The sequence below is a fragment of the Stenella coeruleoalba genome, assembly GCF_951394435.1.
Source record: "Stenella coeruleoalba genome assembly, chromosome: 17".
In the NCBI taxonomy this organism is placed as follows: domain Eukaryota; kingdom Metazoa; phylum Chordata; class Mammalia; order Artiodactyla; family Delphinidae; genus Stenella; species Stenella coeruleoalba.
The window spans coordinates 51,623,598-51,642,713 of NC_137163.1; the positions used below are offsets into that span (position 1 = coordinate 51,623,598).

The following is a 19,116-nucleotide window of genomic DNA, read 5'->3' on the forward strand; positions in this document are numbered from 1 at the left end:
TATACTGTCCTGCTTAACACAACTGATAAAATGTGAGCACCATAATTCTCCGGCTGCTCTCGTTAAGCTGAGAACCTTTCCCTTGGTTCCTCTGCACCCTGAAAAATATCTTGAATGCATTCAATATCTTTTAAGTGAATACATCCCATAAAATAATAAAACACCCCAAACTGTTTAATTCAGTAAAATATGGAATACAGGATGATTAAAATACTAACTTTATTTCTAACTTTTCAATGAATAACATTTAGAGAAAGAATAAAAATGAAAACAATGCACTACTGTCTCACACCACAAAATAATTTTATCCAAAGGAAATTCAGATGCAAGATACATTTAACATCAATTCATATATTAGTAACTTATACATTTATTAACAAGTATGAGATCCATAAAAGCATAAAATAGTCTCTCGAGATCTCAACCAAGCTTCTAGCTTACCTTATGTGTCACTTCCACGACTATCAATCACACACATAAAGAAACTAGGAGAGGGCTTCCCTGGTGGCACAGTGGTTGAGAGTCCGCCTGCCGATGCAGGGGACACGGGTTCGTGCCCCGGTCCGGGAAGATCCCATATGCCGTGGAGCGGCTGGGCCCGTGAGCCATGGCTGCTGAGCCTGCGTGTCCGGAGCCTGTGCTCCGCAACGGGAGAAGCCACAGCGGTGAGAGGCCCGCGCACCGCAAAAAAAAAAAAAAAGAAACTAGGAGAAATTGACTGAAGATGACTTTCCAGAAAATTTACAAAATGAAAAAGGCAAAGTATGTCAAATAAGGCAGAGGCAGCAACACAGCCCTGAATTTACTCTGGAAAGGCTGCCTAAGGCACTACCAAATGGATAGTTGTAAATCCCTAATCTGACTTTAAATTTTTATGATCTTAAACTTTTCAATTCTAAGCACAAGGTGACATGACCATGCTAATTGCTATTTTCTCAGTACAGGCAGATGTGAGAAATATTACATCTATCCAGGGCACTGTCACCCTAATATATGTTTGTAATATATCTGTTTATATGAAGTGTGAAAGTAAACTTGTTTATTTTTTCTTTAAATGCATTTTAAGAACTAATGGCAAAAAAAAAAAAAAAGAACTAATGGCACTTGAATGAATGGTGGCACAATAAGGAAAAGGACTATTTTAATATAAAACAATACTATATCAGCATGTGATGAGGTAAAATGTTGAAACTATAAGAATTTTATAAAATGATAATTTGGAAATTATAAATGCTTTTATTCAAAACTGCAAAAAGGTATCAGTTACTCTAAGTTGCTGGAATCACAGGTCTTATGAATAATAGCATCTACTGATGAACCAAATCAAGAATGCATAATACAAAATTAATTTTCAAAAGGGAACAATTCTGGTTAAAATCAGAATATAAAATTATGAAGAACAAATCAATGTGACAGTGGTGACAGAAGTATTGTCATTTGGCCAATAAAAACAATGAATGCTCATGACCAGTGGTTCCAGGTGTCCTGTGCAGGTGACTCAGGTGCTGCCAGGATCTGGTTCCCGAGAGTGGGGAGAAGGCCCAGTGAGTGGGGCTGTGGACCCTGCCCCAGCTTCAAACGGAAAACCTCTACTTCTGTTTTACCATACATTGAGAACATATGTAATCGTTTCTTTTAAAGGCTTCATGTGTTTAAAAAAAAAAATTCTGAAAACCACTGTAACATATATATGCTGTTTCCAAGCACACAAAGAGAACTGAAATTAGGACATCTTAGACAACAAAGGCTCCGAACTATTGGAAGAATCATCAGTTCTTTTCTCGCCTAACTGATGTCAAGATGACTTGTCAACTAATGAGACATACTATAGAGCAACAGACTACTAGTTAGGTACCTTCAGGTTAACAACACATATCCAGAGGAGAGCTAAGTGGGAAAATGTTAACTGCTCACCTGGGCTAGGCAACCACTGTGGCGAGCAGATCCCCTCTCAGACTGACCTTGGCAATGAGCAGTTTCTGGGAAGCCAAAAGCTGTTCGTGGCTGAAAGCTCACTTGCTTCAGACATTTCAGGGAACAAGAGACCTGAGCTGTGGTGCAAGTTTTCAGTAAGACCGATAGGCTTAGGGTGCATCCATTTACAGATCCATAATAAACACGTAATTCTCAATGTTAAATTGTTCAAGATGACTGGCCAATACACAGATATGCATAGTACTTGGCACACAGCTCCTCAATAAAACGTTACTGAATCTATTCTGAAAAGGTAATGTTTGCTAAGTATTATGTTCTAAAGGATAAAAATCAGAAAAAAAATTCTACTAAAAAAATAAAAACGCGCTCTATCCTATGCAGCAACTGGATTTTTTTTTAAAGTTATAACAGGTTTTATGCTTAATACAATACATTCTGGATTTAGGAAATAGCTCATTATTAAAACATAAGATATGATTTTGATTAATAACCACTATCATGAGTTTAAAAAAATCAGACTAAAAATGTTACTTAAAAAAAAAGAGAGAATATCTAAATGAATCTACACAAATGTACAAATCAATATATGGGACCTTAACAAGGAAAGTATAAACATTGCCTTTTTTAATAAGTAAAGTCTTTCATTGATTAAAAGGAAATAGAATTCTGAATTTCCCCTTATATGTTTGGTTCTTACAGTTTTCCTGGATAAACCCATCCTAACCATTTTAACAAACTCCAATTAAAATAATCTAATAATGTTGAATCTAGGGCTACCTATCATCAATGCAGATACAGAATCCTGAGTGTCACATACAATCAATGAAAAGGTCACATCTGACCATGTTTATGGTATTCAATAATGAAAAAGAAAGATCTAGGAAGGCAAATAAAAATGCCTTACTTACATGAGATTCCTTTTACTTGTTGATTGTACAATTTTAAGAACTGAATACGTGCCTTTCCTTCTCATTCGGTACTTTTCATGAAGTCCTATAAGGATGCATGCTGTTTTGAACTGTGCATGTCTAAATTGCAGCAAAATTCAGGCACAAGTAAAGGTAGTTTTATCCCATGGAATAGCACTAAGTATAGTTCTAGAAACAAATTCAATATCATCTAATTTAAGAAGCCCTTGTTGTCAGGCATGGACATTGGCTTATAAAACATATATTGCCTAGAGCAAAGCACAGCAACCTTCGCATCATTCCAACAATTTTCCACTCTTTCTTATTTACAAACATTCAAAAACAACATTTTCGTCATATGAAAGTAAACAACCACAAGAACAAAATCCGCTTTTCTCACACCAGTTTCTAATCCAAATAGCCTTACTGCAATTACTGTAAATCACTAGCAATCACTGAATTGATTGGGCAAAGATTAAGTTAGCACTTTCCTCCAAAAAAAGTAAAAAAGAATGCTTTAAATAGACATAATCCATAGAGAACTAGGTTTGCATCATAAATGCTGGGGTTCGTGAGAAGTGTGTAAAATGACAGATTCATGATTTGGGGTCAGAGGGAAATCCATTGCTCCACACAGCACAAAAGACTTCTCTCTGCTCAGGCGACCAGAGCTCCTTTCATTTCGTAGCCGGGTTCTTGGGAGGAAGGAGTTTGTATGTGTTGAAGTAGCCTACCACCTGCTGGGGGATCTCCGCCAAGACACATTGAGCAAGCGCTTCTTTTGGAGCCTTGTGAAAAAACAAAATCAAAGCAATTTTATTAGCAACCAAATTTTTACTGGCACTTTGATAAAAGACTAGGAAAAAGCAGTTAGTTCCCAATTCCTAGCTTGTATCTTGTCTCAGGTACTGTCCATGAAACATGGAATAAAGCAATGTTACTTAAGAATGCTTGAGTATGCTCACGAACATTTATCAAGTACTTTTGTGCTGCCCTCATTTTGGCATTTAATGATAATGTTTTTGCTCTTTAACTTTTAAATGTGGGCCTTTCATTCACTTGGTATTAAGTTTTTTAACTTTTTATTTTGAAATAATTACAGATTCATAGGAAGGTGCAAAAATAGTACAGAAAGGTCCCACGTACCCATCACCCAGTTTCCTCCAAAGATAACATCTTATATAACTTTAGTACAATATCAAAACCAGGAAACCAACATTGGTATAGTTCACAGAACTTATTCAGATTTCACCAGTTTTACATGCACTCATTTGTGTGTGTGTGTGTGTGCGTGCACACAAGTGTAGTTCTATGTAATTTTATCATCTGGGTAGATCTGTGTAACTACCATCACAATCAAGATACAGACCTGTTTCATCATCACAAAGATCCCTAACATTACCACCTTTTTAATACACACCCACATCATTCCCCACACCCACCCCCACTCATACATTGGTTGGTGGGAATGTAAAATGACATAACTGTGCCAGAAAAGTTCAGCAGTTTCTTTAACAACTAAAATGCAACAACCATACAACCCAGCAACTGCACTTCGGGGTATTTATCCCAGAGAAATAAAAACTTATGTTCACATAACAACCTGTACACGAATGTTTACAGCAGCCTTTGTACGTCATAGATGAGAACTGGAAACAACTGAAGATGTCCTTCACTGGGTGAATGGTCAAACAAACTGGTACACCCACACCATGGAATACTACTTAGCAACAAAAAGGAATACATTTAACAACTGGGAAGACTCTCAGAGAATAAAGCTGAGTGAAAAAAAGCCAGTGTCAAGGTTATATACTGTATGATTCCATTTATATAACATTGTTGAAATGACAAACATATACAAATGGAGAACAGACTAGTGGTTGCCAGGGGTTAAGGAGGGAATGAAGGTGGGAAGGAAGTGGATGTGGTTATAAAAGGGCTACATGAGATAGCCTGCTATATTGGACCTTGACTGCATCAAAGTCAATATCCTGGTTAGGATTCTGGACCTATAGTTTTACAAGATGTTACCATTAAACTGGGTAAAACAGTTTACTGTTTACAATTTTCATCAAATCAACTTGTAGTTTGGTAAATTCATCATATACTTGCATAGAGTTTTTCTGTTATTACACAGGTAAAGATAAAATATATTCTAAAACAACATCTTTTTAAACAATTTATCACATGGACTGCAAGAGGCACACAAGTATACAACCTGAAAAAAAACTGCCAAATTTAATCAAGGGTCTTCAAATGGAAAATTCACACACTCTAACAACCCCTGACACCTACTCAACTGCCTGGTTATGGACCGGCAAAGGTCTGTGTTCAAACACCTTAGAGTGCATGAAGAGTAGGGAGGAGTGGTACTCACGCTCTGGAACTGTCTGAAAGGCACAAACTGGACAATATCCCTGATGGCTATCTCGCCCGACGGGGAGCGGAGACTTCCACCATCACCATCCAGAAACTCCATGGCACCAAAGTCAGCATCTCCGACTCCGACAATGATGATGGACATAGGCAGCTTGGCAGCGTTAACGATAGCTTGTCTGGTCTCATCAAGGTCTGTGATCACGCCATCGGTAATGATTAAGAGCACAAAATATTGCTGCCAAGAAAGACAATTATGTCCACTGAGCCAGCCGAGCTCCCCAACAATAAAAGCAATGGTTAGACTCTAATAAATACCATATGCTAACATGGTATATATGGAATCTTAAAAAAAAAATGGTTCTGATGAACCTAGGGGCAGGACAGGAATAAGACACAGATGTAGAGAATGGACTTGAGGACACGGGGAGGGTAAAGGGTAAGCTGGGACGAAGTGAGAGAATAGCACTGACATATATACACTACCAAATGTAAAATAGATAGCTAGTGGGAAGCAGCTGCATGGCACAGGGAGATCAGCTCAGTGCTTTGTGACCACCTAGAGGGGTGGGATAGGGAGGGTGGGAGGGAGATGCAAAAGGGAGGGGATATAAGGATATACATATGCATATAGCTGATTCATTTTGTTATACAGCAAAAACTAACACAATACTGTAAAGCGATTATACTCCAATAAAGATGTTAAAAAAAAAAAAAGCAATGGTTAATGACATCTCCAGCCTGATGAGTCATTTAGTCTCTTTCTTGCTCATTTTCCTTGTCAGTCTCTACCCAGGATACCATCTATATGAAATATTCTAAGATTCTCTGATGACAAGGAAATTAACTGATACAAAAACTGTAGTTTCATTAAAAGTGCAACAGACCACAAAAGAGGGCTGGCATAAATACACAGAAGCAAGACAACTAAATGTCAGAGATTAAACTTTCAGTTAGCACTGAAACATTCTGATTTACCTGAAGTACTGAATATGTCAAAGTACCTATCAAGGGAGCAAGTGGCAACTCCGTTCTTAAAAGATCAAATACGGAGGAAGTAGAATCGTTCATCAAACTAAAACATACTTTTTAAAAAATGGATATGGTTCAAGGTGAGGAAATCTTTCTCTCAATCCCATCATCTCTGATGAATCATTTTAGAGAGTGGTAAAATGTTACATAAAGTTGTACTCCATCCTTTGGGTCATTTAAGTCTAAAATGGAAATAAGATTGATAATAGTAGCTATCACGTGCTGAGTGTTTACTCTGACTCAGGCACTGTGCACTTTATATGAACTATCTTCTCTCACTCTTTCAACAACTGCATGAGGTACTTATCGCTTATTTCTGAGGATACTGAAGCTGAGTGGGGTTTGGTATCCAGGGTCCAACAGGTAATGACTCTCTAATTCAAACTTCTTTAGTATGCTAAGTAATTTTGCAACAGCAACTGAAGTGGTAGGTCTCCTGAAGCCTAAACTTGCTAAGGCTACTTCAAAAAATTTTTTGAGAACCTACCTGAGAAAATTCTTTCAAAAGACAGAGAAAAAACTTGTAAGTATACAGGTTGTTTAGTTGTTGTCTTGTTCTTAATGGTCACTAATTTAACAACAGATGTTACTCCCAAACCAAGGATGATATATCATTGCTTCATGCCCTGTCTTTGTATCTCAGCAGACCAAATAAACAGAAAAATGGCTCTGGGAACAACAACCAATCCACATTCTCCCTGCCCCCTGGCGACAGGGCACTTACAGAAGCTGTCTGTTGTTGTGTGGCTGCAGCAGCAAACCTGGCCACATGATTTATGATTGGAGAAAAATTAGTTGGTCCATAGAGTTTTATCTGAGGAAGGCAGGCCCGATATGCCTCTATAATGCCTTGAATTCCTAGACAAAAAAAGCAGGATTAAAAATTCTCAAGCACAATTTAATTGTTTACTATTCACCATACTGGCTAATTTAATTTATATACCAACATACAGTGCTTTAAACAGTCAAAAGTTCTATATTCAGGAGTTCTCTAAGGTATATAATATTACAAAACTCCATAGCTATGCTCTATCACAAAAAAACCCTATAAACTTTACTCTCCCCCACTAGAAGGCATGTGTTTTCACCTCAGCCAAATTATTCATTAGTCTAAAGTAGGGTTGTTATATTGCTTAATTTTGATATGTTTTGGGAATAAGACTGATGGAAAAAGAACCATACAAAAGATGCTGCAGCATACAACTGATGACAAGGTAAGAAAACGTAACTGAAAAAATGGAAAAACTTTTGCATATATGACCAGAGGTTCTACAGAAATATCATATAAGGTTAAGCATGGTACAGTAGACTCTATTAATTGCAAATATTCACTTCCAGGTTATTTATCACATTTTGCTGCAGAAACACTAAAGCATTTGTTTATGGGGTGCACCTTAGGCCTGCTGGGCATTATGTAATGGAAGACTGGGCAGGCCCATTTGACTAGCTTTGTCCAGTGCATATGAATGGATATGACATCCATGTCTAAGCAGATGTTTTAAGAATCACGGCCTGTTTTTGCCAGCTTTCTTGCTTTTTCCCCTCTGCCATGGGAACAGCATATCCCAGACAGCCCGAGACCCAGAATGAGTAGAAACAGAGCAGCGCAGCAGTCTAGCCAAGCACCAAGTGATTTGTAAAGTGAGCAAGAAATAAATTATTGTCATTACAAGTTACTGAGATTTAGAGACTGTTGATTACAATAGCACAACCTATCAAAAGTTGAATGGCATTCCTGATTAAAGCACTGCTGATGAATCTGCCCCTAATACACAACAGAGTGTCTGGGATGTAAGTAAGAGACTAGAAATCCTAGAAATTCCCAAGAGTGCCTTGCTAAGATTAATAAGAAAATCTTAAAAGACTTCTAATGTAAACCAAAACAGGTCTCTTCCTTAAAAAATGTCCAGCAGGACATAGATCAATAAGGAGGAAAAGCATATACTTGGTTTAAAAGCTTCACAAGACCAAGTCTCTCCACTTGCCAATAAACTCCTCTTAGGCACTTTGAGTTTAGGAATAAGTGGTCTTATGAACAACCTTTGAGAATGTAACTAATTTATACATAGAGGTGATTTTACATGCATAAGGTGAGGCTGGAACTAGAGGTTAGTCAGTCCAGTAGTTACAAAAATAATATTAACATAGGCCAGCAGCAGGATCTTACTGTAATGATATATGCTCTAGAAAAATTTAACCCATAACCACAGCAATAGTAATATTTTCTTCCATTTTTATCATCTAGCTTGCTTGTCAATCTCAAGGTATACAAAACTGTTAAATTTCTTCATAAACATCAATTGCCTTCCATTCCTCAACTAAACCTAAATTATGCTAAAATCTTTCCACTACATCAAGGGAACAAGTTAGACATATTCTTTCTGGGCAACTAAGGGGGATGATTAATTAGGAAAACGGGATTAAACTTCCTTGTCTTAAAATAAGGCTGTATTTTTTCTGTGTAGTATTTCCTCTGTCTAACATCAAATTGATTGTTTTTTCCAGACTAAACCAAAAGCAGAAAAGCTCTGCTTGGTGGCAGCCTAAAGATGGGCTCATGTTACTCACAGAGTAAATGAACTTCTAAAATGAATTATCCCATGGTATGTCATCCATATTTACTTGCAATAAATAAAATCTAATTACAACAAATTCCAAAAATTGTTCCAATTTCATCATAAGCATGAAGCACATTTCTTGAAAAGAAAAAGATTCCCAGTTTCATATGCCTAGGGATACAAAAGGTCACAACCAGCCACTGAAAGTGCATAAAAGAACACTGAATTAGTACAAGAAAAGAGTTTCAGAAAAAAGGAGAAAATCCTAATACAAACTACTCCCAACAAAATGGTCATGCTCTTCTACTTTATGGATATTATTTAGGAAGGGAAGGAAAGAACACTCTCTTCTGTTTTATAATTGTTAAAAGGACCCTTTGCAGAAAATTAGCTTATTGTCTACAATTTTATGCCTCTGCCCCTATATCTTTTCCTCCTCCAAACTGTTCAGTCTTATATACTTTTGTGGGAGATTTGGCATTTTAGGTTGATTGCTCAATGTGGCAAAAAGGAAGAGGCACTGGAATATTTGAGGGATAAACAGAAAAGTGAAATGAAAGAAATGCCTGTCCCTGTTTTCCACACAAAGGAAAGCTACTCTTGGAGCTTAGTTCTGTGTTTCTTTAGCCCACCCCATCTCCTTACAGAACCCTGTGTAACAAGTAATTTGATGCTAGACACTTTTTCTTCAAAGAGAGTTAACTGCTAATCTGAGAAAAGCATCTGTATACTGAATGACCTGTTTTCATTGAAGGTTTATTTTAAAATCAACTTATATGTGAAAATAATATGCATATTCTTATGGATCTACCCTCAAGATTGAGAATCTTTTGTTCTAGTAAAACTCTTAAGGTAGAAGAATTTAGCCTGCAATCTTCATCATCATCATAGTGATCTGCATTATTATCATTACCATGCTAATCACCAACTTGGGGCAAAATTCTACTACTTTACATGATAGAAAATTCAATGTGTCACAAAAAGAAACCTAGAGAGGAAATTTGAGTAGCTTTTTTCAGTTTAAAAATTCATGTTTATTTTTAACTTACCATTACAGTAGGGATTGGACGGATTAAAGTTTATTGGAAATTCATGAGAAACCTGTCAAAAGATGAAAGAAGGACTGATGAGGCTTGTTTTGCTTTGCTAGGAGGCAAAGCTTCGCAATGAGAGTTCCTCTTACCTGCCACTGAGGTGGGATCTGAGCTCCAAAACCAAAAGCTGGAAACATCTTATCACTGAAAAGAAAATTTGAAAACAGAAAAAGGTCATTTTTATCTTTATTCATAATAAAACCAATATGAGCTTATTTTCTAAAAATTTGAAATCTTAGAAAAATATAAAACAAAGATTAGAACCAATGTTAACATTTGGCAGCTCTCATTCTAAATATTTTTCTGTGCATTGAAGGAGAAAAATGTCTCTCTATATATATTAAAATGGACTTTATATTAATATTTTATAACATACTCTTTTTTATTTATACAGTTTATCGTTTCACTAGATAAATATATAAATAAATCCGTAAAGTTTTAAAAAGCACAAGTTTTTTCATTTGTTTACAAAAACACTCATTTGGCAGCAAAACCTGACCTCAACTGACATGAAGTTATCTATAGCCTTTATTTATGCCGCTTAATATGAATATTCATACATTTATAGCCACAGAAACATGGTACAAATGCCATACATTGTAAAACTCTCACATTTCTGCAGCAAAATGTATGAATATTCAGCCCAAGTGTTTAGAGATAATTATGGACCAGAATATATAACACCATGTGAATGGCTGTTAAGTATTCCACTGTATAGATATTCTCCCCCAAATGATAGACACCCTATGTCTTGCCATTATAAAACACTGTAATGATTACACTAATTTTTCTACTAGGGATATTCTTTTTTATATTAATTCTTAATGGTTCTTTTTGCATTGAGGATAGAACCTATATCTTATATGTCACGATATTTTTCCCGGTTGATAGTCTGTCTTTAACTTTGTTTAAAATATCTTCCCTTTTTTAGTTATTAATATTAATAAATGTGAACACATAAAAATTCTTTCATGATTTTTGCCTTCTCTGTCTTGCTTAAAGGCTGTCCTCACTGCAAGATTATAAACAATTCATATATATTTTCTCCTAGAACTTCCAAGCTTTGCTTTTGATGTTAAACTTGAAATTCATCTGGAGTAGGATATGAAGCAGAAACTGCTGCTCTACACCAGTATCCATTCTCTTCCTTTTTAATTATGGATCCCCTGGGCTACTGGCAACCACACTAGCTGTACTCTAGCTTCTCTGGGCTGGCAGTGGTTAGGTGGCTGGAGGTGTGAGTAGAATGATTTGTCAGCCACTTCTCAATCACACTCTAAAAGGGAAAGCACATGCATTCTCAGTTCCTTGGTCCTCTTCCCACTGGCTAGAGAGGATGAGAATCACAGCAGCTGCGTCGGACCCAGGGTGGAAGCTATAAGAGGCAGAACTGCCCTCTCAGTCCTGAACTACTTACCTCTAGAGATGCAACATGAAACAGACATAAACCTCTATTTTGTCAAAACCACTTTGTTTTGGGGTAGCCATTTCAGCAATTTTGTCTGTGGTCTATACAGAATAGTATCCTAACATACACAGGTATGAGTCAGGGATCCAAATCCAGTTCCTGTCCTGTTTGACAGCTGTTACAACCCCTTTCCCCGCAAATGCCATCTCTATCATATACTAAATTCACATACACTTTTGGGTCTATTTCAAGACTGCTTACTTGTTTTTACTGGTCATGTACTAGTCCCATACTCAATTAATATATAATACTGTATATATGAAACTGATATAATGTTATAAACCACTAAAAAATTAAATTAAATTATATATATATATATATATATATATATATATATATATATAGCTTTAAAATAAATTTTAGTACCTGCTAGAACAAATTCCCCTTTATTCTTTTTCCCTGAAAAACTTCTTGACTATTCTGATTCATTTTACCCTCTAGAAAATTTTAAGAATCATTTTGTCAGGGTTTCACTGCAATTCTGATTAAAACTGACTAATACAGGGAGAAATGTTATATTTTACATCATTGTGACATCTGCCTATCTAGAATCGTGGTATATCTTTCCATTTAAACAAGTTTCCTTCTTTGTCCCTCAGTACAATTCTGTAGTTTTTCCTCACTAAAGATCCTAGACCTTTTACTAAATTCACTCTCATTTTTTTTTGCATTATGAATTGTGATCTTTTATCCACTATAATTTCTTCATTTGGTTTTTGCTGGTTAGTGAAAACTTGTTGATTTTTTATTTTATGTTGTATCTGACCACCTTTTAAACTTTCACACTTTCTAATATTTTTCACTTGATTCTCTCAGGTTTGAATTCATTCCTCATAGGTTTGGTAGAATTTATGTATGAAGGCTGTCCTGGCCAGTGCCTTCGTGAGGAGAGGCTCTTTGACCAGCCACTCCATTCCTTCCACGGTTCCTGGGCTATACAGGTTCTCTGCTTCTTTGAGTCAAATTTGGTAATTTACAGCTTTCTAAAAAAAATCATCCTTTAACCTAGATTTTTCAATGAAATAGCATAAGCTTTTACAGAACATTAACATAATTTTTTTTCTGAATTTATGCTTATAATCTGTCTCATAACTAATATTCTACACATTTTCTCTTTTTCTCAGGGGGTCAGTGTTGCCAAAGGTTTGCCTAAGCTTTGCTGAACTTGCAAAGAATCATCTCTCCATTTAATTTATTAATTTGGTGACTTTCCAAGTCATTATTTTGTGTGTTTGGAGGAAGCACAGCACAGCAGAGTTGTGAGGGCATGTCCCTGGAGCCAGACAGCCCAGGTTCAGTCCTGTCTCTGCCAATTACCAGCTGAGTGACCCTGGACAAGTTACTTTATCACCTATGCCTCAGTTTTCTCACCTGTAAAATGAAGATGATAACAGCACCTATTTCACAACTAAGTATGAGGATTTGATGAATACCATATAAAAAGGATTTAAAATTTTCTCTGACACATAATAGCTAACATGTATATGGAATCTCCTACTATTGCAATATCTATATTTTTCTTCCTATTCTTTAATTTTATTCTGTTGAAAAGCTAGTTCATTCTATATTCAATTCTTGTTTAAAAATAAAACACATAAAGCCAGAAATTTTCCTCTATAAAGACAGGACCATGTACAGTCGTCTCATTACCCTTTATTTCTAGATAGTCTGTTATTACACTTTGATTTCCTCTTTGATCTAAGAACTACTTAAGAGTTTTTTTAATTTCCATGTGGTAAACTTTTTTTAGTTAACCTTTTGTTTTACCTTCCAGGAACCAGGCTGAGAAAGTAGCCCTATAAATTTTCTACTTTTTATCTAAGTCCCATTACAACTGTGTTACTTTGAAATTTTTATTATATTTCTAGCTATTTTCAATTGAAATATTTTGATAGTCTGTTACTAAACATGTCCACTGTTATATTTTCATTTTGGATTATATAATAAGGTGTCCTATAAAGTAATTTTTAAATTATATTTAATGAATTTTGTCTTAAATTCTATTAGGCTGATACTGAAACTGCTACCCCTGCTTTAGACTTGTTTGCATTTGCCTGAAAATTTCGTCTCTTTAAATGTCATAACAAATTAATGAAAAGTTCCATCAAATATGTAAGGGCTTTTATCATAAAATAATAGGTGAAAATTTTTACTGTGCCCTAATAGATTGAGAACAAAAAGTTAATAATGTGGATTTTTTCCTATTGTTTACTAAACCTTCAAGAAGACCTATTTAAATCTATTCAAAATCTATCCATTGAGAATCTATTCTAAATATTTTATAGCAATTATGTCAAGTTATCCTTCAACACTTGTTGAAAATCACCATTAAGAAAATAATTTGACAATGACTGCCAAGGAAATAGACATGTTAAGAAATAGCATCTATGAGTGTTTACAAAATGTGTCTTCTGGACTTCAATTACACAGATAACTTATCCCAAATGAGTAAACCCCAAGGAAACCAGATCAAAGAAACTAAAAGCCTTGCCAACTTCAGTCAGCTGTTAAAGAAGCAAGCTATATATAATACATTATAACTAACCACAGCCAGAGATTAGAGGTCAAAGGTAAACACTAACTAAGACTGTCACAAAGGGAAAAATAGAAAAGATAAGACAAGAAATTTTAGGGAGAAAGCTATTCCTCCCCAGCATCCTTATCCCATCAACTACATCAGAGAACCAGCAGACGATACAGAAACTGCCCTTTCTGGGGAGTTATGTGTTGGAGTCATACTCACGCATCATAATCTTGAATGACCAGTCCCACAGACCAGATTGCAGTCAAATACTCATTAACACCATTGGGGCTGATGTAATGAAGGGAGTCGGGAGACCTTGGATCACCATTGGAGCCAGTGAAGTCCACGCCCACCTGCCAAATAACAAAATTGCAGCCCTTACTGAGATGAAGGCAGGGACACCTTTGCTTCATGTCCAGGAAAACACAAACATTGAATTTTGAGATCGAAACATTCATCCCAGAGCCTGCTACTGCCATTTCCTAACGGATGCCTGAGCCTATGGGTATTTCCAGACACAATTAAACAATTAAAGCCACAGCATGAAGCAACCCGCTACCCCTGTTTTTCTAGATGTCTTAAATCATGGATTATTACATCCATGGCTTTAGGCATAGGGCTTGTTTTTTTTGTATGTTTGTTTGATTATGCTTTTTATTATTTAAATTACTGCAGGATAATCACTGATTTGTACATATCTGCTTTCTTGCAGTAGAAAATATTTAACAAGGCCAAAAGCTTCAGGGTGAACCTAAACAAACTCTCTGAGGAGACCATACTCAACAGATTGTATAAATTTCATCACAAAGTCAATTTGGCAGTGAAAGAAGGAACACTGCAAAATGGAGGGGAAAAAAAAATCACATTACAGCCCTATTTTGAAAAATTCAGTGTGTTACTCACAGTAAAATTCAGTTGACATCCTCCCATGATATAGTCAAGGAATGTACATTCCACTGTAATCTAAAAACAAATAGTAAACTTAAAATTAAAACTCTCCTACTACATAAGAAAAGCAAATAGCTCTCCGGCATTTTTTTTTTTTTTTTTTACGGTACGTGGGCCTCTCACTGTTGTGGCCTCTCCCGTTGTGGAGCACAGGCTCCGGACGCGCAGGCTCAGCGGCCATGGCTCACGGGCCTAGCCGCTCCGCAGCATGTGGGATCTTCCCGGACTGGGGCACGAACCCGCGTCCCCTGGATCGGCAGGCGGACTCTCAACCACTGCGCCACCAGGGAAGCCCTGGCATATATTTTTAACCATCTATAAACTGAACAGCACATGATATAAACATATGGAAAACATCCCTGCATTTGAATTTAAGGCACCCTGCCCCTACATGTCATGAATCTGTAAGATTTTACTTCAAGATAATTATAGCAATGTGAAGATTAGAATATTAATGGCCAATGATGAAATACACACACGGTAAGTTTTAAGAAACTAGTAATGAGTCTAATATGTTGAGAGCTTTAATTAAGTATAATAAGCAAGATTAAAAACAAAAACTCCCACTTGTTTATAAGAAATCTCTTGGATTTTTTCCCCTTCACTCATAACATCTCATCTTGAAATAATGACCAGGATAGATGCACTAAGTCAAGCCATTTCCACTAATGTGCTGGAAAAATGCCAACGGTGCCTTATATTTCCTAAGATAATGAAAAACTTTGATATTCTTTGTCCTTTCCTAAAAAGTTGTCAAACCTTGGAAGCAAAGTTACTTGGAAGATTTCTCTACTATTTCCTATTCTCTTCTTTTCCCTAAAGGTGCCCAGTTGCTCATGTAATTTTCAACTGTCCACACAAACTGTTTGTTTAGAAGAACTCGAAATGTGATCTCATTACACTATAAGTGGTCAAGAGAAACTGACCTCACACTGTTTCACACTGATAACACCTGAATTCTTGTAGCTTTTCTTCTTTTGCCTCTTTTTTTCATTTATGCACTCAAATTCAACCTGTAGGAAGAAAGACAAAAATGTTCATTATTACTAGTGATATAAGAAATGTCAATGTAAATTTAAATGAATGACTTTTTTCTCTTGGAATCAAACCACCTACTGATGTAGGTCTGTTATAAAACACAACTCTGAAACAACTGCATACTATGTCATATATATGAAATATTTATCAGTGATATTTCCAAAAAGGACTTCTAAAATTGTGTACCTTTTAAAATAGTTCCTAAGTATAAATTTTGCCTCTGTAGATCATTTCCTTATAAATGCTCCGAGTAATAAGCTTTTTTCTTTATAATAAAGAATATAAAACATTACTTCTAGCTGTTACCCACACAAAGTACAAAAATACACTGCTTAGAAAAGAAAAAAAAAACAACCATCAGAAAACAGAAATATATGAAGCCCAACTCTATGGTAAAATATGCAGCAAAGATCATCTCTTTCCATTGGGAATATGTGTAGAAATCGATCTAGTATCTTACATCTTCTCAGTATAGTTTCTTCCTCCAAACAGATCATCTTCCTTTCCACCTCCTATCCAGTTATCCCTCTGTAAGGCTTGGCTAAAGTTATCCTCCTCTATAACATCAACTCCTGTTCTAGGCTTCTCTGATCTCCATCTATCTCATTAAACTTCTACAACCACATAAAATTTAGTTACATACTTGGTATTGTTGTCAATTATTTCATTTCATTAATTATTTTCCATGGCTAGGGTATAATCACTTCCAAGTTATACCTTCAAATTCTCACTGCCTTGCCTAATAATAAGAGATACTCAATGAATACTGGATAAGTCACCTCTTCTGGTTAACAAAAAGCAACTTATATACTTTGGACAGAGGCATTACTAATTTTCGAAGAATCAAACATTTAAAAATACTTTTGATACAAAACAAAATGATGTTAAAAAAACTCCTTGAGGGGCTTCCCTGGTGGCGCAGTGGTTGAGAGTCTGCCTGCCGATGCAGGGGACACGGGTTCGTGCCTCGGTGTGGGAAGATCCCACATGCCACGGAGCGGCTAGGCCCGTGAGCCATGGCCGCTGAGCCTGCGCGTCCGGAGCCTGTGCTCCGCAACGGGAGAGGCCACAACAGTGAGAGGCCCGCTGAAACCAGTGAAACAACAATCCAGATCACTCTTCATATTTAGTTCTTTTAGGTAGCTTGCTTTATTTTAAATGTTCAGATTTTCATTATTTTCCATTATTTCTGCCTTTAAAAATAAAAAAAAAAATCTTTAAATAGAATATTTACAGCTGAATTTTGCTGTTGTTTTAATTCAAACTGTTAACCTAATTCAATCTCTGCATTTAAACCACTGAGTGTGATTTGAAAGCCTTCCTTACTTCACACAAGCACTTCTGTTATTTCTAGTATCTGGGCTTTGTGACCAGGGTGTAGGAACAGGACTAGAGATCTCTACATGACCTACTGAAAATTCTAGTCCCACTACGTTTGTTCAAAACTCATTTCTCCCAATTATTTAAATCAAATAGCTGATAAGGTTTATTTATTCATTTAGCTTTTAAGTTTTGATCTAAAACTATCAGTATCCTCTTTTGGGTCACCTCACCTACATGACTTCGTAAAAAAGAACTTCCCACCTGACCATAATCTCTTACCTTTTAAACCTCATGTTTAGATTTTCAGAAGCAAATGCTATATACAGGAGCATTATTCAGGTCTCTAAGCAGGTAATAAACATTTCATATTATTCTAAGTAAGCTATAAAGAGAATTAACAACTTATTTCATTCAAACTAGAAAGGTAAGTAAGAGGGAAACAACACTCCGGAATAGTTTTTAGGCACTTTGCCTTACAGACAGAAAAGTTTCAAGAAGCAATCTTAGAAATATGTGGGGATGATAACTAATAAACTGAACGTAGGGCTTCCCTGGTGGCGCAGTGGTTGGGAGTCCGCCAGCCGATGCGGGGGACGCGGGTTCGTGCCCCAGTCTGGGAGAATCCCATGTGCCGCAGAGCGGCTGGGCCCGTGGGCCATGGCCACTGGGCCTGCGCGTCCGGAGCCTGTGCTCCGCAACGGGAGAGGCCACAACAGTGAGAGGCCCGCGTACCGCAAAAAATAAATAAATAAATAAACTGAACGTAGTTAAGGCAGACAAATGATCTTAACAAAATTAGTACCATTAGATGGCAGCTTAATATTACATAATTTGAAATAGTGTAACTATGCTTTTATCATTCCCTTGGGTGAGGACAAGTCAGAGGAAAGCCACAGGCAGAATGTAAAAGCCAATTTGTAAAATGTCCAAAAGGAGAATAAATGAACCCAATTCAAGTCCAGGTACTTGTCTAGTGTAGATATTAATTACTGTGACCAGTGAAATGCCAAGATCTTTAAAACAAAGGATTTTCAATCAAACCATATAAACTGTCTGAAGACAAAGGAAACCAAACCTCAAAACATAAATGAAAACTCATCCCAAGTAAGAATTTTGGATCATCCAACTACTAAACAAATAAAATCCACAGACTTCAGAGCATTACATAATATAGAGTAAAAGCATGGAAAACTATTTTCTATGCCAAGAGAAAAAATGAATAAATACAGGGCCAAACTATAAGGTATATGCAAATGACAAGGATGCAACTTACAGGTGAATTTCTGGAGGCTTCTTTCAGTTTTGTCATGGTGGTTTGAAATGTTCCAATGAGATCATGGGATCCATCATTGTCATAATCATAACACTCTACCTAGAAGTAAGTATAATAAAAATATATAAAAATCAATATAATTTTGTTAAAAAGTATTGGCTGCAATAAATGGGACTTACCAAGAAGTGTACTTTTAATTAAAATTAGTGAAAATGTTTAACATACAGTCCTACTTGGAGAAGTAGGAACTAACTTCCTAGAGGAACAATACTGAAACACTTTCAAACACTCGCTATCCTTGGAATGGGGTTCTAGGACACATCACAGGCAGATGAAAAACACAAATACTGTTCAAATTCCACATTAAGCAGTTTCCAGTTCCTGTACATGCCCTTTACAAGTGCTGATAAAATCAAAATGGAATTAGACCTTCTTTCTCATCTGCTTTTTACCTTGTTATCATTTTACAATGGCTAAAGCCACTATCTATCTGGAGGAAGAAAGGAAGTCAGTATCCTAGGCAGCTAAAAATTGTATAATTAAATTCTAGATGATTAGTAACTACGGAAAACATATTTCATTAGTTGCAGTTTGGTGAGGTTAGGCTTCTATTAGGAGTTAGATATGATGAAGTCAGAT

At 36.2% G+C, this 19,116-nt stretch overlaps 1 protein-coding gene across 3 annotated transcripts in view; it reads right to left on the bottom strand.

Annotated features, from left to right (window-relative positions):
• Positions 1-209: 209 nt before the first annotated feature.
• CPNE3 (copine 3) overlaps positions 210-19,116 on the bottom strand; it is a 51,727-nt gene continuing 32,820 nt past the window's right edge. For all 3 annotated transcript variants that reach the window (XM_079901453.1, XM_079901451.1, XM_079901452.1), the window contains 9 exons: positions 18,478-18,576; positions 15,770-15,856; positions 14,799-14,858; positions 14,115-14,248; positions 9,993-10,047; positions 9,859-9,910; positions 6,976-7,109; positions 5,221-5,457; positions 210-3,631 (listed from right to left, as the gene is read on the bottom strand). In XM_079901453.1, the coding sequence (XP_079757579.1) occupies positions 3,521-3,631; positions 5,221-5,457; positions 6,976-7,109; positions 9,859-9,910; positions 9,993-10,047; positions 14,115-14,248; positions 14,799-14,858; positions 15,770-15,856; positions 18,478-18,576 (969 nt within the window). In that variant the 3' untranslated portion in view covers positions 210-3,520. The remainder of the gene's footprint in view (positions 3,632-5,220; positions 5,458-6,975; positions 7,110-9,858; positions 9,911-9,992; positions 10,048-14,114; positions 14,249-14,798; positions 14,859-15,769; positions 15,857-18,477; positions 18,577-19,116) is intronic.